Source organism: Neofelis nebulosa, chromosome 14 (genome assembly GCF_028018385.1).
Source record: "Neofelis nebulosa isolate mNeoNeb1 chromosome 14, mNeoNeb1.pri, whole genome shotgun sequence".
NCBI classification, from domain to species: Eukaryota; Metazoa; Chordata; class Mammalia; order Carnivora; family Felidae; genus Neofelis; species Neofelis nebulosa.
The window spans coordinates 83,037,703-83,063,268 of NC_080795.1; the positions used below are offsets into that span (position 1 = coordinate 83,037,703).

Consider the following 25,566-nt stretch of genomic DNA (forward strand, 5'->3'; position numbering starts at 1 on the left):
GACGTAGCCTGCCCTTGTGGGGTGGGTCAGTGGGGGGTGCCCCTGCGCACCAGGCGAAAAAGGCCCCAAGCTATGGTGGGGGGGGGGGGGTGGGGGAGCTGGTCAGGAAGCCCAAGTCAAGGTCACACCACTGGTCAGCAGGGAGAACACCTCTATTAAGGGTCCCGAACACACATGCGCCTGGGGACGCGGGGTGGCCTAGGTGAAGAGGCGGACAGTGCCGTCGGCCCCGGAGGAGAAGACCCACGGCTGGGTGGGGTGGAAGACCACGTCCAGAACGCCCAGGTCTCGGGTCAGCGTGTGCCCCCGCAGCACCTTCACAGGCACCAGCAGTGGGTTCTGCAGCAGATCACTGTGGGGGAGGGGAGAGGGACTCGGGTCAGGGAAGCGCAGCCCCCAGGCCGGGGGGGGGGGGGGGGGGGGGTGGGGGGGGTGCAGGTCCAGCACTCACTTGTACACCATCCCGTGGCAGACGATGATGCTCCCGTCGTCGGAGCCAGATGCGAAGAGCGGGTACCGGGCATGGAAGGCCACAGCCCTCAGGGCCTTCTTGTGGTGCCTGCAGGGCGGGGGCTGGGTGAGGGCAAGCTAGGGCAGGGGAGGGACAGGCCAGCACCCACATCCGCACAGGCGCCTCACCTCAGTACCCTGTACGGCTCGCTGGAAAGGTCCAGGTCGAACCACACCAGCTTGCTGTCATAGCTGCCACAGATGACATTGTCCCCTGGGAGCAGATGGGGTCGTGAGGACCTGCGGGGTGCACGCTCCCCCCCCCCACAACACCCCCCCCCCCCAACGCCCTCACCTGCGGGGTGCACCGCCAGGCTGGACACCCATTTACAGTTCGGTCTCAGCTTCTTGGTGAGCTCCTGGCGCAGCAGGTGGTAAAGGCGGACGCCACGCTGGGAAGCCACCAGCAGGAAGGGGCGGACAGGGTGGAAGGCCACCCGCTGCACCTGTCCGTGGCTGCGGCGGAAGGGGCTCTGGCTGCGGCGCCGGCTCAGCTGATGGATCAGCACCTGTGTGTGGCCGGCGGTGGCCAGCACCACGGCCATGTAGTCCCCACGCCCGTGCCAGGTCACCTGCGTCACTGGCTGCGGGAAGCAACGCTGGCTGAGCTGGGTCCCCCGGCTACCACCGCTCCCCGCCCCCCCCCTGGCCCCGCCCATCCTGACCCCGCAGCCCCCACACCTTGCCGTGGGAGACGCGCAGCCGCAGGCCCCTCTGGCGCTCCTCCTCCGAGGCCTCCAGCCAGCTGGCAGGCTGCACGGCGGCCTCCTGGGGCGGGACGAAGGTGCTCAGCAGCTGGTCCGTGCCGCCCACCACTAGCCGGTCCCCCAGGGCCGGATTCAGTAGCAACACCGAGTCCTCTCTGCAGGCCAGAGTGACACACAGCCCCTGAGGCTCGGGCCCGTGCCCGCCGCTACCCCCCCCCCCCCCAGTGCCCCCCGGGGCCTCGCACTCACACTGCCACGGCCACCAGGCAGAGGGTAGGGTGAGGGTTCCAGGCGATGCTCCTCACCACGCCCCCCACGGGCACGGTCCTCATGCAGCGGGCGGTAGCCACCTCCCAGAGCCGCACGGAGCCATCGTCGGAGCCTGGACGCAGCGAACAAGGCCTTCGCCACCTGGCCCTCCCACCCGGCCCCCCGAGCTGGGAGTGCCCCCACCTCAGGCTCACCTGAAGCCAGCCACTGGCCCTCCGGGGATACACTAAGGCAGCGGACAAGGTCGCTGTGGCCCCTGTAGACCTACGGAGGAGGAGGAGTAAGGAGACGGACACACCCACGCACTCCCTCCCCCACCCACCCCGACAGCCTACCAGGGCCTGGCATGTGGGGAAAGGCTGCAGGTCCCGCGGCCTCGGCAGTTTAGGGATGAGGTCTTCTGGGTCCACGTTCACCTGGACAGGAGAGCGAACAGTCACCCCATCCCCACGTCCTGTGCCCCTGCCCGGGCGCACCTTCCCCGCCCCCCCCCCCCCCCCACATACCCTCATCTTGCGCTGCCGTGGGCACAGGTAGAGGTCAAGGCAGCGCTCGAACCGTTCCTGGATGAAGCGGCCGTACGCGGGTACGGCCCGCAGGCTCGGGAACCTGTGTGGCAGGAAGTTGAGCCTCCTCTCGCCCGGCTCCTGCTGTTCCCACGCCACACGCTGCGGAGACAGGGGTGAGCTGGGAGCTCGGGGCCGGGGACGGGGCCCAGTGCCCCCCACCCCCACCCCCCGTGGCGCAAGGCCCACCTACCTCGTCTTCGCTGAGCAGGTACTCTGGAGGTGGGTTGTAGGACTCCGCGTGGCCGGGTAGGGCCAGCTTCGGAGCGGGCACGTGCATCTTGTGCCGGCCCAGCACGGCGTCGGGGTCTTCCCGCGCCCACAGGTCATAGAAGCTGGGCGTGGGGTCCCGGGGCCGGCGAGGCTGGATCCAGCCCATCTTGATGGCGTGCACCATGCGAGACACCTGCAAGGGCAGACCAGGTCGGCTCGGGGCACGGGGGGCGCGGGGGCGCACAGCCCCGGATGCGGCGCTGCACCTACCTTCTCCTTCTCCACCAGGGACGGGATGAAGCTGCGCTTGTCAGCGGGACGGTTGGTCACTGGGTGGACCATCGGGTCCCCACTGAAGAAGTCCACGGCAGGCTGGAGGAACAGACGCAGATGCGTGGGCCGGCGCCCTGCAGCCGCCCCGGACACCCAGGGCGAGCTGCCGCCACCTCCTACCTCATACGGGTCGAAGCTCACGTCCCCAAACTGGCCGCTCTGCAGCCGCCGCACCAGGGCCACCTGCTCGTCCGTCAGCCGCACGTCGTGACCCGTCGTCCGGTCCTGCACCGTGCGCCTGGGGAGCCACCTGTCAGAGCCAAGCTCCGGGCCCCCCTGCCCTGACCCCGCAGGCCCTGCCCCCGAGCCTGCTCACCAGTAATCAGGGTTGTCCATTTTGTCCAGGAACTGGTCCAGCTCGTCACGGGTACGCAGGGGCTTGTAGATGCGCCTGCCGTCCAGGTCATAGCCCACGTGGGGGAAGTCCTCGTACCACTCCAGGGGCACATTGCCCACCGTGTTCCGGATGTCCTGGGGGCAGCAGGCCAGCGCGTCGGCACCGGGCACCCACCGCACCCACCCCTCCCTTCAAGCTCCCCAAGTCTCAGGCAAGGGTGGGTCCCTAAGGAGGCCGGGGGGACGGTCCCCAGGCACCCTGACACAGGCCCTCTCCCTGGGGTGTGACGTGGCACGGCGGCCAGTGCTGTCCCCCACCGCCCCCCTGACTGGCCCTCAGAGGCGCCGGAGCTGTACCTTCACATTTTCCACTGAAGTGGTGCCAACCCCAGAGCCTCCCCCCTGGATTCCTTGGCCAGGACTCTGGGCAGCCACAGACAAGGGTGACCTCATCGCCCATGGGCTCCCTCCCCTGGTGGGGGCCTTAGGCAAAAACGGGTAGCCACGGGCAGGGACTCAGGGAAGACCCCACAACCCACTCCAAGGGGAGGGAGAAACCACTGCCTTCTGCCCTGCAGACATTCAGGGACGCCCCCCTGCAACCCTCCCTGGTGCTGCCCGCCGCCCCCCCCCCCCCCATCCCAGAGCAGCCACATTCCTGGACACACATTCCTGGTCGAGGCCCCTGCCAGCCACCACCCTCCCTCCGCCCAGCACGGAGACTGCTGCCCAGGCGGCCGCTTCCTGAACAGTGGCCACAGGGGGAGGGGCCCAGATGAGACTGAGCGCAGCAGGGAGCCCAAAGGCCCCTTGCAAGGGGCACAGGACCCCCCCTGGGCTCTCCCCATCTGCACCTGCCCAGCCCAGCCCTGCCGACTTGTGTACTCCCCTCCCAGCAAGCCCATCTTCCAGGCACACCCCCGTGCCCCTGTCCTCCTCTGCACAGGAGGTGGGGGGGCTCCCACTCTACACAGGCCCAATTCCAGTCCATGCTGCCATCCCTGAATTGAACACACCCCGGAGCATGCAAAACGGGAATGGCGGGGTGGGGGTGGGGGTGGGGGTTCCCAGAGCAGGGATACAGGCAGGAGCTGGGAAAGAGGAGGGTCCCAGGCAGAGAGTACAGCTGACGCCACAATGTGTGCCACCGGGTGACCCCACACACAACGACTCCACCCCTCAGGGCTCCTCTGTACCCCCTCCCCACTCTGCCTGGCACAAAAGGCTCAAGTGTACACAGGAGGGAGAGACAGACAAACAGGGTGTGGCCAGGCACCAGGGCCAGGGCATCTGAGTTAACTTGATGGTGCCAGGGGAGAAGACCAGCCTGGGTCATGGGTCCCACTTGTGACCCTCCTGCCTACCTCCCCACCCCACCCCCGGCTGAGGGAGAGGGAGGGAGCTGCAGAGCCCTGGTACCACCCATCAGGGGATTCCCGCTTCCCCGCGTCCCCAGAGGAAGCGAGATGCTCCAGGCTTCTTCAGCGTGGCGCGAGAAGGCAGAGGGACGAGGGCCCCTGCTCCGTGCGGCCTCCGGGGGCTGGGAGGCGGGGAGGAGGGCGGGCCGGCGCGGGGGAGGGGCCGCCGCCACTATAAAGGCCCGGCCCGCGGCCCAGCTCCAGCCCGGGACGCACACGTGCGCGCGGCGCCGCAGCCGCCACCGCGGGCCACCGAGACCCGCGCCTCCCCGGCCCCCCGGGCGGCCGCGCGGCTGGCGGCATGCGCTGCGCAAGGCGGAGCTGACGGCGCGCCCGCCGGCCCCATGTCCTTCGCCATGCTGCGCTCGGCGCCGCCCGGCCGCTACCTGTACCCCGAGGTGAGCCCGCTGTCGGAGGACGAGGACCGTGGCAGCGAGAGCTCGGGCTCCGACGAGAAGCCCTGCCGCGTGCACGCGGCGCGCTGCGGCCTCCAGGGCACCCGGAGGCGGGCCGGGGGCAGGCGGGCGGGGGGCGGCGCCCCGGGGCCCGGGGGGCGGCCGGGCCGCGAGCCCCGGCAGCGGCACACAGCGAACGCGCGCGAGCGGGACCGCACCAACAGCGTGAACACGGCCTTCACGGCTCTGCGCACGCTCATCCCCACGGAGCCGGCCGACCGCAAGCTCTCCAAGATCGAGACGCTGCGCCTGGCCTCCAGCTACATCTCGCACCTGGGCAACGTGCTGCTGGTGGGCGAGGCCTGCGGCGACGGGCAGCCGTGCCACTCGGGGCCTGCCTTCTTCCACGCTGCGCGCCCCGGCAGCCCCCCGCCGCCGCCCCCACCACCCCCCACGCGCGACGGCGAGAACGCCCAGCCCAAACAGATCTGTACCTTCTGCCTCAGCAACCAGAGAAAGTTGGTGAGTGTCGCCCACCGGGCATCCGTGGGAAGAGAGGCGAGGAGGATGTGGTGGCCCCTGCTTCCGTATGACCCTAGCTACTACCCACACCTGTTGGGCAGAGAGTGGGGCCAGAGGCAGGCAGAGCGCCCCCCCCATCCCCACCCACCCCCGGCCGCACCTGTGACCTACTGTGCCCCGGGGCCCCGGGGAGGGAGGAGCACAGCAAGGGCCCAGCTGGAGCAGGCAGGGCTGGACCTTCTTGGGCCTTCCCCACCCAGGGCCACAGGTTCCCACGGGGACCGAAGAGGGCCGCCCAGGGTCAGGTGGGGGGGGGGGGGGTGGGGGGAAGGGAAGCGGCAGTCTATGAAGCAGGGAGGACACTAAAACTGGAAGAGGCTGGGACCAGACCAGAGTTCAAGCGACTCTGGCCACCCACCCTGTCCCCGAAGGAAGGGGACATCGCCCCCCTAATCCGTTGGCCCTGCCACAGCCCCTGGCGCCGGCCTAAGGCTTACCGGGCACCTGCTGCCTCTCCTCCGGCCCTGGCCCACGCCCCTGGGGCTGCCCACTCAGACCTGTGTGTGGCTGTGGGGTCTGCAGACAGGCTGGGGGAGAGGGGCACGTTGCGGGAGCGCCGGCCGGCTGTGATTTACAGCTGCTGCTGCTGCGCTCGGTGGCACCGGAAAAGCAGGGTGAGCAGGGAGAAAACGCGCCGCGGCTTTTCCCGATCCCCATTTCCTCTCCAGACGGCACGCGTGAGCTCCTGGGGCCTGAACATCTGGGAAACTTAATTTTACAGTTTCGGCTGTGCAGCACCGTGCTCTCTTCCCCAAAGTGCACGGGGACGCCGGGGTGAGCGCGGAAGGGGGTGCAGCACCCGCCACCCGAGACAGCACCCAGTGGGGAAGCCCAGGCGCGGGCTGGCCCTGGGTCTCCACCCGGGCCCTGACACCACCCCCTCCCCTCTGCAGAGCAAGGACCGAGACAGAAAGACTACGATTCGGAGTTAGAGGCGACGCCGCTGGGCTCTCCACAGAGAGCCCCCCCCCCTCCGTGGACCCGACTCAGGCACAGGCCTCCTGTGAGGGCGCCTCAGGCTCCTCTGGGGCCAATGGACGGACAAGCGGCGGCAGGACTCTGCACTGGCCCAGCTGGCCCAGGTCCACTGGAACCTTCTGTGCTGGCTTCCTACCTGGGTTTTCTTCTGGTCACTACGTGCTGGTATTTTGTGTCTTTGATATGATAATATAAAGTCTGGAAACTTTGTATAATTAAAAACAAAACAATATCGTCCAACCGTGGAAGCACTGTTTTCTGGAAGGTTCAGAATCCAGCCTGAGCCCAGCCCAAGACCACACTCCCAGCTCTCAGGGCGGTCTCTTCATGCCCCATCCTCCCTGGGCCCAGAGGCACCAGCTCCCAGGGAAGGCGTCCACCTTCCAGGGGCTGGGCCGTCCCTCCCAGGCCTGAGCACAGCGAGGTACCTCCTCCCGGCCTGGTGGCTGAAGGAGACGGGTGAGGGAGAGCAAGGCTAGGAAAGGAGAGAGGGAGCCCACTGCCCCGCGGCAAGGGACCACGCAGTCCAGCCTCCACTCCCAGGGCCTGCCTGGCGCCCATGCCTCCCCTGCAGGGGTGAGGAATCCAGGGCCGGCGGCACAGTCATGCCAAGCCTTGGGCCTCACCCTTTGCCACAGAGACCCAAGGAGTGGACACTCAGCCAAGAGGCTGAGTGAGGGGCACCGCCGTTGGAGCGGGTCTCCAAGCCTCGGTGGGCCTAAGGGTGCGGGACACATGGCACCCATCTGCAGGCACCCCGGGGTGCCCACCCCTGCTGGGGCTGCCCTGGCTCCCCCAGCCCTACACCCAGCCACTTGCAGCGCTGCTCGCACGGAAAGGAACCCTGGCCGCCTACCAGCCTGCTCCGCCGAGCTCCTCCAAAGGCCCCACCTGCCTGCGAGGAGGGCAATTTCAGGCCCCCTCCCCGAGCTGTGCACAGCTGGCTGACCATTAAAATCCTGCAGGTGACAATTACGGTTTAGTGGCTCCAGCTCTGCTGGCACAGCACAGAAGAAAGGCAGGGGGCGGCCTTCCACGAGCCACCTCCCCCACGCTGGCCAGGCGGGCCAGCAGCCTGACTTCCGGCCAGACCGGGTAGGGAATGGCCGAGGGCGCCAGGTGTCGGCCCCGGGCCCTCCCAGCCCTCAGCACAGGCTCAGGGGCCCCCACCGACACACTCCCCCGGGCCCCGGGGAGAGGCCAGGTGCTAAGGCCCACGTGGGCACCCCAACAGGGCAGGCCCAGAGCTGCCCCCCTCCTCTGCACAGAGGGGCTCCGGGGACCTGCAAAGCAGGAAGTGGTGGAGTAATTCTGGAGGAAATTCTCAAAGCCAGAGCCATTAAGGGCTAGAGGGGAGCTCTGTCCAACGTGATAGAAATATAACAGGATAAAAAGTCGCCACGGCAGGTTCCATTCGGAGAGAAACCCAACCCCAAATTTCCTTTCCTTAATCCTGCAGGAGCCTACAGCTGGCCAGAGGAAGGAGGGAGAGGGCAAGCCGGGTCACTGCAGAAGCCCCCACCCCACCCGCCTGCCTGGGGAGCCAGGACCCAGGCCGGAGACACGGGGGTCCAGATGGGGGGCTGAGAAAGGCGTCCCCTCTCCTCCCAGGCGGGACCTGGGGGAGGTGTCCAGGGAGGCAGGTGTACCCCAGGATCTTTGTGCTCACCCCCCTGCTTCACTGGGCACCGGGTGCGGTTCTGTGGGGGTGGGGGAAGGGGGCATGGCCCACCTGCCCCTCCCCTACTAGAATCACATCTCCACACCCGAGCCTGGATGGGGGCCGCAGACCCCCCTCATGAAGCCCCCCAAGAGGATGAGGACCCGAGCGGGCGCCCACCTTGCGACCACAGCGCAGTGCCGCACCCACACGCGAGGCTGAGAGCGCAAACGGAGGGGACCCCGAGCCCCAGGGCTGATGGGGTGTCAGGAGGACCCTGCGGGGGGGGTCTTCCGAATCCGGAAAACGGGTGGGAGAAGACAGAAGGATGGTCCCCAGAGACCCAGCCCATCAGGGCCCAGGGCACACAGGCCCAGCTCTCCACAGCGGCTGCAGCTTGGCCGACTCGGGCCTGGGCAGTGGGCCCGGCGCTCCCCGAGCTGCACCGGTAGCAGCAGCGGCAGCGGCGGCGGCGGCGGCGGCAGCGGCGAGGGCCTGGCCCGCCAGCCAACAGGAGAGAGCGGAGGGGCGGGGGAGGAGCGCTCCGTCACCCTTCACTGCTCCAGAAATTCAAACCAGACGGGGGGGCGGGTGGCGGGCCAGCCAGAGCCCGAGCCCAGCAGCCCCACCGGAGTCCACTCAGCTACTACGGCGGCTGGGCTGGGGCGGCAGGTGCTCTGTGCCCGCTGCAGGCCCTGCCTCCCTCCCAGAAGGCCAGCCTCGTCGTCCACTGAGAGGGACAAAGACCCCGGGTTCCCTGCGTGCGCGCCCCAGAGACAGCTGGAAAGGAGGGGCCGAGCCCGCGCCCTGGGCCAGCAGCCGCCTCTGTGGGCCAAGCTGGGCTGGAAACACTCTGATCGGCCCCGGCTGTCAGCTCCCTGTCCCCGGCCGGGGGAATGAGCTGCTGGCGGCACCACATGATTCATCACCAGGCCTCAGCCCGCAGGCCAGCCGGCCCCCACCCTGCTCAGCACCTGTGGGCTGCCAGGAAGCACATGTGACCCCGCGGGGGCAAGCACCTACCAACCCCTCCAGGTCAGGCACCGAGCTCGGAGTACAGGCTGAGGACACAGACACCCCCGTGCTCTCCTGGGGGGGCCTCTGTGCCCCAAGCACAAGCCTGTGGGATGAGGCCAGCGGGGGACCCCACCCCCCAGACTGCACCGGACACAAGCGGCAAGCAACAACTGGCTGATGTGTCGGCTGGGATTTTTCCGCTCTCGAGGAGCCCCTCCCCTCCCCCTCCCCAAAGTGGCTGCAGCTGTCAGGACCGCAGATTGGAACTGCAGGTAGGGCGCTGGCCGGCTGCCCACCTCCCTCCCGTGTCTGTCTGCGAGAGAGGAAGCCGGCCCACCTCTGGAATCCTTCACTCTCTCCTCGTTCTGCCTCTCCCACCTGTCCCCTGGGAGCGTGGGGTCAGCCGCCCTCGCTCAGGCTCTCTCTTTTCCCTTGCCCCTCTCCGATTACAATGCCGGCAGTGTTCGCTCCGCTCCCCCTGCACGAAGCTCCCGCCTGTCTCTGAGCACCACTCAGCCTTCCTGAGCCTCGGCCTCTCCTCGCTCCTCCATGGTGTTCAATCTCTGTCAGAGCACCGGGCAGAGGAGGCCGGGCTGTGTGCCCCAGGCTCACCTGCTGCCTCGGAACCCATCGAAGGTTCCAGCAGGATGAGTCCTGGTTCACGGGCCAAAGGGAAGAAAGCCAGGTCCTACTTGGCCTCTTCCTGCTCCAAAGGCCAAAGCCAGGTGAGGAGACCCCAGCAGGGAGCTCGGAGCCACCTTCCCAAACCTCCTCCATCAGACCGCCACTCACATTTGCTAACCCAGGTAGCAGGGCACCTCCGCAGAAGCCGACCCCGGACACCATCACCCCCATCTGCCCGTCCCTCTCGAAAGTGCTGCCGGCCAGGCCCGCCCGAGCCATCACGTGCTAGCACAGAGGCCTCCAGCCCACTGCCTGGCCCCCACGGGGTCCACGAGGTGGGCAGAGGGTGCCGAAGCTGCCCCAGCTCCCAGGTCTTCGGCCAGCCCAGACCCCCACCCACCTGCCCCTCTCCTGGGGCTGATCAAGGTGCAGTGAGCAGTCCCACCTGGGGCCCTCTGACTCTTGACTACCTGCAGGCAGGCGCTCCCAGAAACCCCTCTGGAGTGCTGGGTGTGGGCCCAGGCTCAGGGCCCCCGGCTGAGTGGTGGAGACCACGTTCCAAGACCCACTATTCAAAGAGCTGCTGCTGCTTCAGGTTGGTCCCCAGAGCTCCACACCTGCCCCCGTCCCACCTCCAGCGAGCTCCAGAATCTTACCCCAGAGGACTCACCTCAGCCCCAAGCACTGCCTGCACACAGCCAGCCCCTACCTGTGGCCCCTGTCCCCAGCCCCCTCTGCAGTCACTACCCTCTCCCCCCACCCCCCAACCACCTTTCCCTCCACAAGCCAGCAGCCACACCTCCAGCCCCAGGGCAAACCCTCCGGTCCCTCCGGTCCCTCCAGGCACTCTCCCACCCACCTGCCCCGCTGGGTTCCTGCTGCCAAGGAAACTGGCTCCAAGTGGGCACGAGCAACAGGCCGGGGCCTCCACCACCCACGTGCCGTGGCTCTGAATCAGCCCCCCCTTCACCTGCCAGGGGCCACACGGGCCCCGCACTGAGAGACCCGGGGCTATCCCTGGACTCGTACCACATCCCTCTTAAGGGACAGCTACTTCGGCCACTGCACGGTCCTCACTGCCCCCGCCCCCGCCCCCACTCCCACCCCCGGGAGGGAATCCTCTCTCCCAAGGAAGGAGGCAGCACAGGGCGGGGGGGGGGGGGGGGGGGGGGGGGGGGGGGGGGCAGCACTGGGGAGAGGAGGGCGTGCCTCCGACCGGGCACCGCAGGCCTGGCTCAGAGGTGGAGCCGGGCAGAGGCACCGAGGGGCACTCTGCGGTCACAGCCGTCACACCCAGTGCACCCTGTGGCCACCACCTGCAAGGCCGTGGGTCAGACTGGCGGGAAGGGACAGACCAGAGCCTGGCCGGCGGCCCCGCTTGCGGGCCGGCTGTGGGGGTGTCAGGCCGACACGAGCAGGCTGAGCGCCGGGCGCTCTCCACAAACAGCCCGAAACCTGAGCCGACAGGCTCCCGCTGCCAGCAGCGACGCAAGCGCTCGGAGCGCGCGGGCGGCCAGGATGGGCGGGGCGGCGGCCCCGGGAGGAGCGGGAGGCCGCCAGCGCTGGAGGCAGCTGCCGGTTCAGTAGCTGGGAGAAGCCATTAACGGCCGTTTGGCGAGAGAGCAGAGGGGATCGCGGGCTCTGGATGCAGACAGGCCTGGGCTCGTCCCCGCGGGATCCCAAGTTACTTCGAGGCCAGGGCGCCGCGGAGCCGGCCAGGGCTGCAGCCCGGCCCCCGCCCGCCGCGGAGGTCTCTCCGGGCACGGGAGGGTCCCACGGTGGACAGGAGGGGGGTCAGGCCCTGGGGCTCAGGGACTGGGATGAGGTGGATGCCTCCCGGTCTCCCTGGCCAGAGTTCAACAGCCACCCCTCACCTCTCATCTATCGCCGGCCTCAGTTTCTCCCAGCTGCTCGGAACAAAGAGGGGCCTCGATGCCGCGAAGGCCGCCGGCCCCCTCCCCCCACCCCGCCCCACCTCCCCCGGGTCCGGCGGCTGGATGAGATCACGTCTGTGAGGTGCGGTGCCGTGGGAGAGGAGTGAGGTGGACGTGTGGGGGTGGGGTGGACACAGCCTGCGGCTGCTCCGGACTCCCCCCACTCCAGGCCCCCCGCCAGACCCAGCAGCACGTCCAGGGGACTTGGGCCCCAACGTGGCTTGGGATGTGAGTCTGGGGGACTGAGGAGGGCAAACGTACGGAAACAGGACTCAGACCATCCCACGAGGGTAGATTGCCACTCATCAGTCAGCATCTGGGGTGGGGGGCTCCCCAAAGCCGAGGCCAGCAGTCAGAGGGTCCAGAAGCCCCAGCACACACCAGCTCAGGCCTCAGATCCAGACCCAGGGGTGGGGCGGGGTGGGGCAGGGCCCAGGGGAAGGGACTCCAGGTGTGGCCACCACACAGCAGCATCCAAGAAGATTCTCTCTCCCAGGAGCACGAAACCCGTGAGGACACCTCTGCCGCCGGCCAGAGCCCGAGTGGGGTCCACACGGTGCCGACCACCTCTAAGCACGCTGCAGGGAGAAGGTGTAGCTCTGACACCAGGAATGTGCCCGGACCGCGGCCCCCGAGCCCTATGCTCTGTGCCGGGTCTGTTCAGGTGCCCGATGGGACCCCTTGCCGCCTGGCCCCCAGGCCTGTCCCCTGAAGCCCACCCCGCTTTGCCAGGATGGCAGAGACACCCACAAAGTCAGCAGCACGGAAGGACCCGGAGCACCCCAGGCACACGTGCTGCTCAGAGAAGCGTCCGCCGGGCCTGGCAAAGGCCGGGCTCTGCCGCCCCCTCGAGCCGCAGGCTGGCTGTGCTGGCAGAGCTCAGGAAGGCGGGCATCGAGCCCCCTCCTGTCACTCACACATATGGGATAGTCATTGCCAGAGGAAGCGGCCCCCGCAGGCCGGGCCGGGAGGAGCGCCTCCCTGTGGGCAGGCCGAGGCCCCTCCCCCGCCTCTGCACTCCATTTACAACCATCATCGATTTCTCAAAATACCAAATATAAAAAAGTAGCCGACAGGATGTGGCTGCCGACAGCCAGAGCCCCTGGGAGGGGGGAGACAGGCAGGGAGCCGCACTGCGCTGGCCCCCCCCTCACCGTGTGCGCCCGCTGCTCCGGCCAGGAAACCAATTTATTTTGTTTTGTCTCTGTTCTCTAAACGCACAGAGGCCAGATCGGGCGGGCAGCCAAGGCTCCTGCAGCCGCTGCCAAGAGAGCGTGAGGGTGGGGGTGGAGGCCGAACAGGGGAGGGGGCGCGTGCCTCCCCAGGCCCCGGGACAGCCCCTGACAGGCAGCTCTGGAGGGCCGTTGTCCCTGCAAGCCATGCGCCAAAGCCGTCCCCCTGCAGCTCCAAAGAGGCACACACCTGGGCGCCCACCAGGGCCCTGGGAGGCGCGGGGCCACAGCCCTGCCAGTGACTGGGACACACGTGGGAGGGGACAGGCAGGAGGAGAGGGCCACCTCCGGGCTCAGAGCTCCTCAGCCTCCAGCCCTCCCACATCAGGCAGGCCCAGGGAGCTGAGCCTCTGGCCCACACACCAGGGCCTCCGGACGCCAGACTGGGCACCACTTGCCCACTGCCACGCTTGTCCCTTCAGACGACAAACGTGAAGGAGTGACCGGATTCACTGGAGCCACATCAGTCCACTCCTCAAGGACACCGAGGAGAGCGGGGGCGGAACACCCAAAGGCCACCCACCTCCTGCCCTCAGCACCCAGACCCGTCACCCCCCCGAGGCCCAGCACAGGCCAGCTGGTGCGACAGAAGCCACCCCTGCCCCAACCTCTCCGTGCCCACCGAGAGCACAAGCACAGCCTCTGCAGAGCGCACGGGGGACCCCAGCATCAGGGGCCGCCCCACAGACACACCTGGGGGTCCACCGCATCACATCCCCCCTCCCTCCTTTCCTAGTGATCCCACACACACTCACCCTCCTGCAGACAGGTGTCCTGACCCCAAAATCGCTCTCCCAAACCACGAGTGGGGCCCCTCACTGTGGCCTGACTCCTCTGTGCCCAGCACAGCACAGCCCCCCTGGGGAAGAGGCAAGCCCAGCCCGCACCTCCTCATCAGAGCTGTCTTCCGCGTACTCTTCGTAGCCCTTCGCTCTCGCCACCTCTGTCCTTGGGGAAGGGATGCCAGCCTGTAGAGAGAAGGGACAACTGTTAGGTCAGGACGTGATGCCCTCTGACCTCGGACAGAGCCCAGGCCCGAAGTCCCTTGGCCCCTCCTTGGGACTGGAGGCTCGGGAACAAACTATCCCTCTTGCTGATGCCGAGGCTGAGGTTCCCGCCGCCCCCGATCTCTAGGCAGCTCCAACCTGGCCCTGGGCCTCAAGACAAGATCAGGGTCACCCCAGGTCTAAGCAGGCCTCATGGGCCTCACCTGGGGTCCTGTCAAGGGCCAGCCCCATCACTACATTCAAGTTCCTCCAAGGAAGGACCCCAGGGAAGGGCTGACACCTGGTGCCAGACTGGAAAAGGAACAGTCAGCAACAAAGCCACCAGCTGAGGGCCTGGCCACCCCCGCACCAGTTAACGAAAAAACCGGCTGCAGGGCTCCTGGCCCGACAGCCCCTACCCGGCCCTGCCAGGTTCAGGAGAGCCCGGGGTCCGGGGGCAAGGTGGGAGAGGCCACTCGGGGGCAGCAAGTGAGGGCAGGGCAGGGGGGTTACCCACACCCAGGCCAGCCGCTCTGGAGGCAGGCCTGTGGCACCTGCTGCTGGTGGTCACGAGGCCACAGCCGGCTCACTCCTAGGGCGAGACCCTCCTCCCAAGGCGGCCTCCGGTCTGCAGCAGCTGAGAGAGAGGCGCCCCCTAACCTGCAGAACGCTGCGGGGGACACAGCCCTCTGGCACCCACCCCACCCACGTGTCCACGGCCCCAGGCTGACCCCGGTCCACCAGGTCAGTGAGTGGGCGCCACTGAACGTTCACACCCTAACCTGGAAAACAGATCCTTCCCTCACGGGGTGGGGGGATCGGGTGTACCGGAACCAGGACTGATGGGGAAAACAGCGCTACCTCTCACTCCTGGGCACAGTAAAGTACTCTGGAGCAGGAGCCCCTGAGCGCGGCACCCCCGCCAGAGCCCCGCTCCCCCTGACCGGGCAAGAGCCAAGGGCCTGCGAGGCGGCTCTTCCTCTCGCCTGTTTTTTCCCTCAGTATAAGGAGGGTGGGAGACTAAGTTTTTCTCCAGGCCAGGAACAAGGCGGGATTCGGTTTCCATGTCTCCCCCACCCCGCTCCCCATGCTGCACGCGCTGTGGGAGCCATGCCCGCTAAAAGTGGGTCAGCACCGCCTGATGGGTGCGGGCCGTGGGTGGGGGGCAAGGAGGGCCCAGAGCTCTCCTCCCATCCTTGCCCGAAGGGAGCTCCGCCTGCAGCAGCGGCCAGGGGGCACACCTGCCCCAGGCTCAGGGCCGGGCACCAGGCCTCCTCAGCAAGTGCCCCCAATGCCAGGCCCCGGCCAGCAGGTCCACGGTGGCGGCCCCGGCCAGGCTCCATGGCCACCCACAGCACCAGGCCTCCTCATGCTCTCCAGCAGCACTGAACCCTGCAGAGCCCTACATCACCTGCGCCTCAGGCCACGGTCATGGGGTCCCCTTGTCCTCCAGCGCACCCCACATCGTCCTGTGCTGGGTGTGGCCAGCGCCCCGAGCAAGCGTGCAGGCACAGGGAGCCAGAGACAGGCCGGTCCCCGGCAAGGAGGGGGCGCAGGGAGCCAGAGACAGGCCGGACCCGGCAAGGAGGGCCACCCCAGCAGCGGGCAGCAAGTTCCCACACAAAAGAGCTGGACCCCCAGCCCTCCTTGGTCTCTCTCCAGAAGTGGTGCTGCAGGCAGCACGGTGGCCACCAGGGGGCAGCAGAGGTGCGGGCGCAGCCCAGCTCCAGGATCCAGGGGCGGCTCCGGGAGCGACCCCTTCACAGCCTGGAGACCCTTTGCTGGGCATTCAGGAAAAGGAAAATTTAAAAAGACAACTTAAAAGGAACGTGAAACACGAAAGGACGCGAACCCAAGAACGGGGCCCCACCACCCTTGCCTCCTGTCTCTCACTCGGCGCAGCCCCGACCGCCAGCGTCGGAGACCCCTGGTCCTCAGGCGCAGAATCCAGGAGGTCGGGGTCTGCCCAGACCCACACCGTCTGCAGGACACAAGCACCCACCTCAAGACAGGCTCAGCCCTGCGTGGCACTGCCCCCTCGATGTGCCCACATTGGACACATTGGTGGACAGAGAGGCAGCCTTCTGTCGACGAGTGCCCCCCTGACCAGGGGGTCTCAGGACGGGCATCCGCTGGGAGGGGCTCCAGCCAGGGCACAGCAGGAGTGAAGGGCAGACCCGTGTACAGTGGCGCGAGGAACTGTGGGGCATCAGCAAAGAGGCCAGCAGCAGCAGGCAGGCAGTCCGGGGGCCAGTGTCCAGGCAGGGCCAGAGGCACGCAAGGGCACGCTGAGCACTAGGGAGAGGGAGGCCGTGTCGACAGCTGGGCAGCAGGCCAGGACCGCCTCGGAGCGGAACAAGCAGTGGGCACCCCTGGGTGAAGGGCCACGGGGCAGACAGCACTGGGAGCCCGGGTCAGGCCGTGTCCCTGAATCCTGGGCGGCCTCTGGACCTGGTCCTCAGGGAAACTCGCTCCTGCTTCTCTACCCACCCCCAAGACTGTAATACACCGTGAAGACCGAGGCGGGGGCCCCGAAGGGGTTCTGACAGCCTAAATGGCATCTCATTGCAGCTGCAACAGACCCAGCCCGGCCACACCCCACTGCCACCGCCAAGCACGCATGTGATAACACAGGCTCCCCGACCTCCCGACGCGGGCTGTGCTGGCTCAGACTAGGTCAGCCAGGCTGAAACTTTGCTCCCTGCATGGCCCTCCCCGCGGGGTCCCGGGCAGGACTGCTCACAAGAGGGTGCTGTCAAGAGACTGAGAAGAAAGGAAACAGCAGCCACCACACCCTGAAGGTCCACAGGAGATGTGCCGGGCTCGGGAGTGTCCCTGACACCTCGGAGCAGGGGATACATCCAGAGCGCTACTGGTAACACATGTTCTCAGCGACCCAGGGGAGGAGCAAAGACCCCGTGCACAAAGGAGCCTCCAAGAACCTGATCCGCAGACCCTCCGGACTGGCCCTCGCTGCTGCAGAGCCTCCTCAGGGCCCAGCTCAGGGAAGGGGCGGGGTCAAAGAGCTCCGTGCACACGCCCGTCCGCGCACATGCCAGTCTGACCAGGAGCACGGACTGACGCCGAGGAGGTACACGTGTCAGAGAACATGCACCACCGGGGCCCGCCAAGGCCAGAGAGAACGTGAGATGAGAACACCCCTCATTTCTCAGAGAAAAAGGAGGGAGACTCGGGGCCAGGGTCATGCCCCGGGGGCAGGACCCGGCCCTGCACAAGGAGATGGTTGCCCTTGCCTGGCCGACATCAGGACACCAGAGACCGCTGACCATGCAGGGCGACCCGCTTCCCCATTTACAACAGAAAAACTGAGTGGGACTCGAAGCCACTGCTGCACGTGGCCGCAGGGGAGGAGGCCAAGGACCTGCCGGCACCTAGACCTGATTCACACGAGACCCTCGGGCCGAGGCCACGGCCAACACGGCCACGAGGTAAGGGTCCGAGAGGGATGGCGGGGGTGGACGCTGTAGCTGTTCCAAACCATAGCTGTAAATCTTTGACTTTCCTCCCATCAAGGGGCAGTCTACGTGCCCCCTCCCCAAATCTGAGTGGGCTTGTGGCCGGCTCACCTGTCCGAGGAGAGCAGCCCCGACTGACGATGCATGAATTCTGGATCCAGACCATGAAGCTCCTGCACATCTGCCCCATATAACAGACAGCCTGTCCTCAGAGCCCCGACGGTGGGGACGTCCCAGACGGGCAGGCAGACTTGCCCAGTGAGTGCCCATCATGCAGGCTGCCCCAGCCTGGACACGAGTGGAGAGGCCCCAGATTTCTTCCTCAGGACCCTCACCTGAGCCCCCAAACAAGGGGTGTGATGACTGATGGTCCTGCTAGACAGAACATACCAGAACCCTGGAGGGACACGGCTGAGGGAGGCTGCGGGACCCCCCCCAATCCCACTGACCATGTCACCCGGACACGACAGCACCTCACCCTGCCTGAACTCTGATCCCGAGATGAGAGTGCCACAAAATGTGTGATGCCTGGAGGTGGCAGGGCAGGTGGAGGAACCACTGCCTCCCCTCCCCCACGGGGCCGCATCCTCGCTCCTCCGGTAGGCGCTCCATTAACTAGCTGGTGACAGTCATCGGATGTGCCCCCAGCTGCCTCCCACAAGCCACAGCTCCACCGGTGCCAAGACCCAGGCGGGCCCCTTCTGCCCGCAGGTCTGCAGCACACAACAGGCAGAACTCTTCCTGAAATACCTACAGAACACTCCTCACGGGCACGATCACTAGTATGGTCACATTCTTGAATGCGGGGAGTAGACTAATGCGCCAACAATGGGAACTTCCGAACGAAAGAAAACAAAGTAGGAAAACCCCACGTAAATAAGGACCCAAGTAAACACAACAAGGAGGAAAAGTGGGTCCTAAACAAGCACAAAAGGGTAAGACGACTTTCAATACACAAATCCACTCAACACAAGCAGTCCAGAAGAAGCACAAAGACCTCACCTTTCCCAGGGGACCGCAGAGAGCTGCTGGGGAGGATGCCGGCAAGGGAGCATGCTCCTGCCTGCCAAGCAGGAAGCCAGGGACCCGGGAACGGGGAGGGCAGGGGTCGGCGTGCTGGGGACGGGGGGAGCCTGAGGAAGCTCCCCATGCCCGAGAGTGGACACAGGAGGGACGCAGGCAGGCGGCCGAGAGCCAGGGAGAGGCTGGGCGGGGGGTGGGGCAGAGGTGACACCCAGCACACAGGGAACACGCAGCACGGGGCCCCTCTGCAGCCTCCTTCGGTGACGCGTGTGCCGAGGACTGTCCGGCTGGGGCAGGCTTGCAGACGTACCGTGCAGAGTGAGGGGCAGGGGCTGGGCCCCACCTCGGCCTTGAGCTGGAGCCCGTGGGGAGCAGAGGGAGGGGCTCGGGGAGGGGATGCAAGGCCCCCAATGCCAGGGGTCCACGTGGCACTCCCTGACCCACGTGAAGGGGAACAGAAGTGGGGCCTGCAGAGCCTGACCTTCAAGAAACAGGACTGTGTCTTGGGGGGCACACAGCCGGAACCATGCTCCCAGAAACAAAGGAAAAGATGCCTCGTTCCCAACTTAAGAAAAAAATCACAGTGCAACACGAGGCCACTTTCCACGTATTAGAGTAAGAAAATACTGAGGTTTCACCACGCTAGATCTCGGCGGGATGGGAAACAGGTGCCTCGGGGGGTGTGGCGACTTTAAATAGCACACTTTCCTTCCGCTAAAAACGCATCGGCCTTTGACCCAGAGATGCTTCCCGGAACGTATCCGAAAACTTGCTTGCACGTGCAAGCAAATGAGGGGAGCATCGCAAGACCACCGGGACAGCACAAGGTCACAAGTGCCCACCCACCGCCGGCCCGTGCACGCTGCAGGCACTGCGCGCGAGGGTGGTCCTGAGACCGAGAGAAGAGCAGAGCAGAAGACGGCGGTTAGGAAGCCATCGGACACGACACAAACGGGCGCCTGGATGTGCGAAGAACACCCTGGGGAGACCCAGGGACCGGAAACAGTCCTCACCCTCGTGCAGGAGCAGAAGGCAGGGCAGGGCGGGAGGAACGACCCTCAGGAACTCCCGAGCGAGCGCTCTGCTGTGTCCCTACCATGCACGTCACATATTCCACACAACCCTAAGAAAGTAGTGGACACATCTGCACGGCCACCAAACCCCCAGGAGGAAGTGGAGGAGGAGCTCGCCGATGGTGGCACCCAGGGCAGCCAGACACCGAAGTGGGTGACCCTGAGCACCTGGGCCACGTAACCCCATCTCTCCCCATGGGAAAGGAAGGTGGACACTCAGGGCAGTCTCCAGAGAACATGCCTGTGACCACCTGGCCATCCACGATCACGTGTGGAGGGTCCCAGCAGGATGTTCGTGGCCTGCCCGGGATGGCCTGTGGCAGCCACACGTGGAACCCGTGGACGGACTTATGGGGCAGGGTCCCCGGACAATGACCTATCAGCCCCATACCTCCCAGAACCATTAGGCAAATACGGCAGCCCCCGCCTGCACAGGTACTCGGCAGCCTGCGTCACTTGATCGGTGTGTCTGGGCCACGGGGCATCAGAGACAGTCGGAAAAGCCCAGAGAACCGTACCCACAATTAGCACCTATTTCCTGCTGGCCTCTGCCCCAGGATGTGTGTCCTTGACGTGACGTTAGAACGCAACCTGACAATGAGGCAGGATGCCCTTCAGACACGTGAAGCAGTGTGGCCACCTGCTTCCTTGGAAGTGGGGGGGAGCCTGGAGACAGCTTGTGTACAGGAAGTGGAAGAAACGGCGACGGGAGCCAAGTCACAGACGGGAGCACGCAGCGGGGAGAGAAGTTACTGCAAAGCCTCACAGCACAGTGGCCGTCGGCACCTAGTAAGAACCAAGCCCCAGGAAGGAGGCACCGGAGCGGGAGGAAGAGCGGAAGAACATTTTGCTTGGTCGTACAAGCTGGAGCGGGTCCCTGGGAAAACGCCACTTCGACCTGACAAGCAGCTCACCTACAGCCGCTGTTTGCAAGACCACAGAGGCGGCCACGGCCAGAAGGCAGAGAACTCTGGGGCTTCCTGTTAAAAAGCTGGGACACCCGGCAAAGACACGAGCAGAAGCTGGCGTCACTGCTGGCAGGGGCCCATAGAGCTGACAGTGGTAGGGACACCGATTCTAGAAGCTGCTCAACGGAAGTGGGTCTTGGGTTGATGGCCCGTGCGGGTGGCAGGAACACCTTGTCAAGACAGGTTGACATCTTGACAAAAGCCTCCATGGTGTGACAGGTAACAGGCCCCTAGCTACAGCAGGTGAAACCCCGAGAGGACCTTGACCCAGGGGAACCCCCCCATCATAGGGCTTCAGACGGTGGAGTGCAGGCCTGACCGGGGCTGTCATGGGGGCCACTCTGGACGCCCCATATGGCCACGTTCGGGCAGATAGGAACACACGGGAAACGGTGACCGGCTGCTGGCTCAATTTCTGGCTACGAGGCTACGTGCTGCAGATGGGGCTCAGACCATCCAAAGAGGGGGTGTGGGCAGAAAACGTGGAGGGGGAACTGGCTCAACCAGGTGGATGGGTGTGAAAGGCTTGAGGAACAGGTGGAAAAAAGGAGACAGGGAGATTTCTACTAAGCGAGAGAACACTCCCCCCACACCTCAATCCCCTCTCTCTGCCTCAAGGAGTTCAAACGTAAGTGTGACGACTGTGATTAGAACAGGAAGTGCTCCAATACAGGCCACCTGTACCCCTCAATTAAAGCATAAAAAAGCCAGAGATGTGAACACTGGCACAGGGCAAGGCAGGACCCTGAGGTGGCCATCCAGGGTGTGTGTGGGACTCAGAACCGCTCATGGCTCGTGGGTCTCGTGTCCAGGACTGCCCACAAGAGACAGGGATGGCCTTACGGCCTGGGCGTGAGCAGGAAGGAGGGACACCTCCCAGGCAGGAGACAAGGAGGGTGAAGTCCTGAAGCCGCCCCCGCACGGCACACACCGGAGGGGCCCCGGTCCCGGCTTCAAGTGGGGGAGAGGCCAGGCTGCCGCAGAGTCAGCTCCCCCGGACGGAGGGCTGCGCCCCACCTTCTGACAAGGGAAGGCATCTGCTCTCTCCTGGGCTGTGGCCTCAGTCCCTGCTGGATGGCCCAGCAAGCAGACCGAGAAGGCGGCCCTGCAGAGAACACCTGGCCACGTTGGCACAGAAACCCGAGAAGGACCCATGTGGACAAGCACGTGCCCAGCAGCTCAGAAGGGACGGAGCGTGGGGACACGCAGAATGCGCCCCTTCCATCAGACCCCCTGGACATCCTCTCGAGGTACTTGCACCGTTACCTCATTTAGAGAACTTAAAAAAATTTTTCCATTAAAGGGGCGCCTGGGCAGTTCAGTCATTTGAGTGTCTGACTTCATTTGTCTGACCTGACTTCAGGTCATCAACTCGCTTTCATGGGTTCGAGCCCCACGTCGGGCTCTGTGCTGACAGCTCAGAGCCTGGAGCCTGCTTCAGATTCTGTGTCTCCCTCTCTCTGCCCCCGCCAACCCCCGCTCACGTTCTCTCTCAAAAATTAATAAAGGTTGGGGCGCCTGGGTGGCGCAGTCGGTTAAGCGTCCGACTTCAGCCAGGTCACGATCTCGCGGTCCGTGAGTTCGAGCCCCGCGTCAGGCTCTGGGCTGATGGCTCGGAGCCTGGAGCCTGTTTCCGATTCTGTGTCTCCCTCTCTCTCTGCCCCTCCCCGTTCATGCTCTGTCTCTCTCTGTCCCAAAAATAAAAAATTAAAAAAAAATAAAAAAAAAAATTAATAAAGGTTAAAAAAAAAAAAAAGAAAGAAATGTTTATTTAAAAAGTTACTTAATTTTTTTTTTAAGTAGGCTCCACACTCAACACAGGGCTTGAACTCAGGACCTAGATCAAGACCGTGTGCTCTACCTATTGACTGAGTCAGCCAAGTGCCCCAAAAGTTATTTAACTTTTAAAAATTACTTTTAAAATTCTGTTTATAAACAAAGACAAAAAACCCTTTGTAAAAAAAAAAAAAAAAAAAATGGGGGGACACCCGGGTGGCTCCGTCAGTTAATCATCTGACTTCAGCTTAGTTGATGATCTCACGGTTGAGTTCGAGCCCTGCATCAGGCTCTGTGCTATAAGCACAGAGCCTAATTTGGATCCTCTTTCCTTCTCTCTCTGCCCCTCCCCAACTTGCATGCACATGGGCTCCCTCTCTCTCTCTCTCTTTCCCTCCCTCCCTCAAGTAAAAATACACTTTAAAAAATTTTTTTTCAAAAAAAAAATTGGGGCACCTAGCTGGCTCTATCTGTAGAGCATGTGACTTGATCTCAGGGTCATGAGTTCAAGCCCCACGTTGGGTGTGTAACCTACTTAAAAAATACGTTAATTAATTAAATTAAATAAATATGTCAGTGTGTGGACCCTTAATTTTAAAAGCAGGAGAAAAGACACGGGAAGGTGATGAAACTTAGCTGTGGTCACGAACCACAGCAAAGGCAGGGAATGAGAACTCCCATTCTGTACCGAACAGTGCTGAGAAAACATTTAATTTTTGTCAAGAAAGTGTATTTTGTAAGGTTTTTAAATGTTTATATATCTCTGAAAGAGGACCCGCACATGCTCAAACAGGGGAGGGGCAGGGAGAGAGGAGACAGGGGATCCGGGGCAGGCTCCACGTTGTCAGCACAGAGCCCCAAACGGGGCTTGAACTCACGAACCATGAGATCATGACCCAAGCAAAAGTCAGATGCTTAACGGACAAAGCCACCCAGGCGCCCCTATTTTATAATTTTATAAAGCTAAAAAGAGGGAAAAATCGTTGACCATCACCCTACAAACCATGGTCAGTACAGTAAACATATCTCTCCCTGCACACCAGCACTACAACTAAGGCTTGAGTGAGTGGAAGGTTGAAATGTGACTTTAAATCTTTTCTTCCTAGGAAACAGAACAAGCACGGCTTTTTGGTTTCTATTATGGGGGTGGACTTCTGTATGATTCAAAGTCGTAACTTCCAGAACACCAGACCCACTGGAAATACAGTTATAAACTACTTTCTAAAACATTCCAGGGGCGCCAGGGTGGCTGTCCGTTGAGCGTCTGACTCTTGATTTCGGCTCAGGTCCTGATCTCAGGGTCGTGAGTTCGAGCCCCACCTGGGGCTCAGTGCTGACAGCAGGGAGCCCACTTGTGATAGTCTCTCTCTCAAAATAAATAAATAAACTTTCAAAACCAGTAAATAAAACATTCCAAACAGCTAATGTCATATTTTAGTTTAAGCTTTTCTCTCATTTTTCTCACTTGAGACAAGAGCCGAAGTACCCCTTCCCCGTCACCACAGGGGCGGGCACGATCCCGAAGCGTCAACCGGCAAGGCTCTCTGGGGCCAGGCTCGAGCGGAACGGCGCTCCTGTCGGGCTGGCTCCCTCTTGTGCGTCCTGGGAGCTCCCCGCCAGACAGTCTCTTGCGCCTGAATCCCCACCTCAGGCTTTGCCCCTGGGAAACCCAGGCTACGACTGAGTCTAGCAAAGAGGGCTGAGTCCTACGGAAAGGTGACGTCAGAATCACCTGAGGGGGAGGCCCAGGGAGGTGGACTTTTCAAGTTCCTGAGAACAGAGCGCATAACTGTGAAAAACAGCACTCGACTCGGAGCGCTCCAGCTCCAACCAGGAAGCTTGAAAACAGCAGTGAGGACGCTGAGAGCCCGAGGCCTGAGGGTCGCTTTCTTTCCTGGCCACCTTCATGCCAGAAGGGCCCACCAGGAGGCTCCTCACTCACCCACCTGCACCTGCTGCCCAGAGGTCTCCTCCATCCTGCTGTGGCTGTCATCACCGCTGGCCCCATCCTCTCCCTCGGCTGGGTCATCCTCACTGCTGTCGCTGCCGGAATCCTGCAGGCCTGAGAACACGCTCTCCTCGCTTTCAGACAGGCCAGAATCACTGCCATCCTGGAGGCTGGCAGCCGACGCAGAGACGAGGGCGGTCTGCAAGAAGCAGTGTTGGTGACAGCCAGGTGTCCAACCCACCCTCCGCCCACCAGGCACCCTGCTTGCCGACCACTGGCTCTGTGTGGCCAGCCTCCAAGGCCACAGCCCTCAGGCTTCTTCAGCAGAGCTCTGCTCACCAGACAGCATCTCATCCCTAACTCTGCAGGACACGGCATACAGTTCGTGACCTGGTCACTGCCTTTACCAGAAAAAGTTGAACGACAGGAAATCGTACACCTTGAGGAAGCACTTAAGCACAGAGTCGCGGACTCGCTATTTTTTAACAGTTTGCAACTCCCTCACCTTCTTGGACACATAAAAGTTACCCCACAGCACACGACCTAGTTACCACGGACACGACCCTGCTACAGCTCACCGCACCGTCTACCTCTGGCGTTTACTCAGGTGCACAGTGATGACAGCAAACAAATACCACGAACGCAAACAGCTCCTCGAAGTACGGACCAGGTGGTGGAAGCAACCAAGTCTGGTGCCCACAGCTACCTCCTGGTAGGGCAGGAGGGCACCCGACCAGGTGTCGGGGGAGCCTGATGACACAGCTAAGTGGGGTCGATTGAGAAAGGCTAACCTGTACATGCCTCCTAACACTTTCTACAACCCAGATGTAATGACATCACGCAACCGACCTGGGGTTGGCTGGACAGCAGGCGTGGCCGTGAGTCCACTTAAAATCATGTCCAATGCAGTAAACCCTGGGTTCCAGGCAGGCTCTTTCAATCTCGTCTCTTACCTTCAGAATACGCCTATCGCATTAAGCGGCGTGTAGATGTGTAGATATTTACACAACGGCAGGACGCATAATTCAAAGGGTCTGAGAGGCTGCTGCACAGATGCCACCTGTACTTCCCGCTGCTTCTACTCCGCCTCCCACTCCAGCCACCCCCTGCGCAGGTGCTTGCTGCCAAGGACGCTCGCCACGAGGCCACCTCCAGCAGGGGACAGACGGCCCCTTCTTTCTCGCATCCCCGGGCCCGCAGCGCGCCGGGCGGCCTCGCCGTGTGCGGAGGAGCCACCACGTGCGGCCACAGGCCCCGCCGCCCGACCCCGCCGCCCGGCCCCGTCCCCGTCCCCGTCCCCGCTGTCACCTCCTCTGGCTCCAACTCCGGCTCGGGCTCCGACGGCCGCTTCCCAGGCCGCGTCCCCGTGGCCGCCGCACGCCCCGCGCCCCGAGCACCCGCCATGCTACCCGGCTAGACCCGGACCCGCGCCGCCACTTCCGGCAGCGCCGGCAGCGTGGGGACTGGGGGCGGGGCCTGCGGGGTCAGGGGGCGCGGCCGGTCCCGCCCCGCCCGGGCCGATTGGTGGGGCGGGGCGGGGC

At 64.2% G+C, this 25,566-nt stretch overlaps 2 protein-coding genes across 5 annotated transcripts; one reads left to right on the forward strand and one right to left on the reverse strand.

Moving 5' to 3' along the window:
- Positions 1-134: 134 nt before the first annotated feature.
- BOP1 (BOP1 ribosomal biogenesis factor) lies at positions 135-25,487 on the reverse strand. 3 transcript variants are annotated; one of them, XM_058699435.1, is made up of 16 exons: positions 25,334-25,487; positions 24,024-24,224; positions 13,663-13,743; positions 2,916-3,070; positions 2,720-2,837; positions 2,537-2,638; positions 2,247-2,459; positions 1,994-2,155; positions 1,823-1,903; positions 1,682-1,751; positions 1,467-1,599; positions 1,192-1,372; positions 806-1,094; positions 640-724; positions 452-559; positions 135-352 (listed from the first exon to the last, which is right to left on the reverse strand). In XM_058699435.1, exons 1-16 carry the CDS (start codon positions 25,427-25,429, stop codon positions 199-201), a joined length of 2,229 nt encoding a protein of 742 aa, XP_058555418.1. In that variant the 5' UTR covers positions 25,430-25,487; the 3' UTR covers positions 135-198. The 3 variants fall into 3 exon arrangements, with proteins under 3 accessions (XP_058555418.1, XP_058555419.1, XP_058555420.1); XM_058699436.1 differs by lacking the exon at positions 24,024-24,224 and having other exon boundaries at positions 25,334-25,478; XM_058699437.1 differs by lacking the exons at positions 13,663-13,743; positions 24,024-24,224; positions 25,334-25,487 and adding an exon at positions 3,293-3,516.
- On the forward strand, positions 4,354-6,548 carry SCX (scleraxis bHLH transcription factor). Of its 2 annotated transcripts, XR_009253599.1 has the most exons (3): positions 4,354-5,270; positions 5,999-6,104; positions 6,224-6,548. XR_009253599.1 is itself a non-coding variant. In XM_058699446.1 (2 exons), the coding sequence occupies exons 1-2, from the start codon at positions 4,698-4,700 to the stop codon at positions 6,260-6,262; spliced, it is 612 nt and encodes a 203-aa protein (XP_058555429.1). In that variant the 5' UTR covers positions 4,374-4,697; the 3' UTR covers positions 6,263-6,548. The 2 variants fall into 2 exon arrangements, 1 of the variants encoding a protein (XP_058555429.1); XM_058699446.1 differs by lacking the exon at positions 5,999-6,104 and having other exon boundaries at positions 4,374-5,270.
- Positions 25,488-25,566: the final 79 nt, after the last annotated feature.

Excerpts from the sequence above, each read along its gene's own strand:
- BOP1 (XM_058699435.1), bottom strand. The coding sequence starts at position 25,429 with ATGGCGGGTGCTCGGGGCGCGGGGCGTGCGGCGGCCACGGGGACGCGG. Across the intron at positions 2,838-2,915 it reads ATGGACAACCCTGATTACTG|GCGCACGGTGCAGGACCGGA; the intron begins GTGAGCAGGCTC and ends GTGGCTCCCCAG. Across the intron at positions 1,904-1,993 it reads CACGGCAGCGCAAGATGAGG|GTGAACGTGGACCCAGAAGA; the intron begins GTATGTGGGGGG and ends TCTCCTGTCCAG.
- SCX (XM_058699446.1), top strand. The coding sequence starts at position 4,698 with ATGTCCTTCGCCATGCTGCGCTCGGCGCCGCCCGGCCGCTACCTGTAC. Across the intron at positions 5,271-6,223 it reads TCAGCAACCAGAGAAAGTTG|AGCAAGGACCGAGACAGAAA; the intron begins GTGAGTGTCGCC and ends TCCCCTCTGCAG.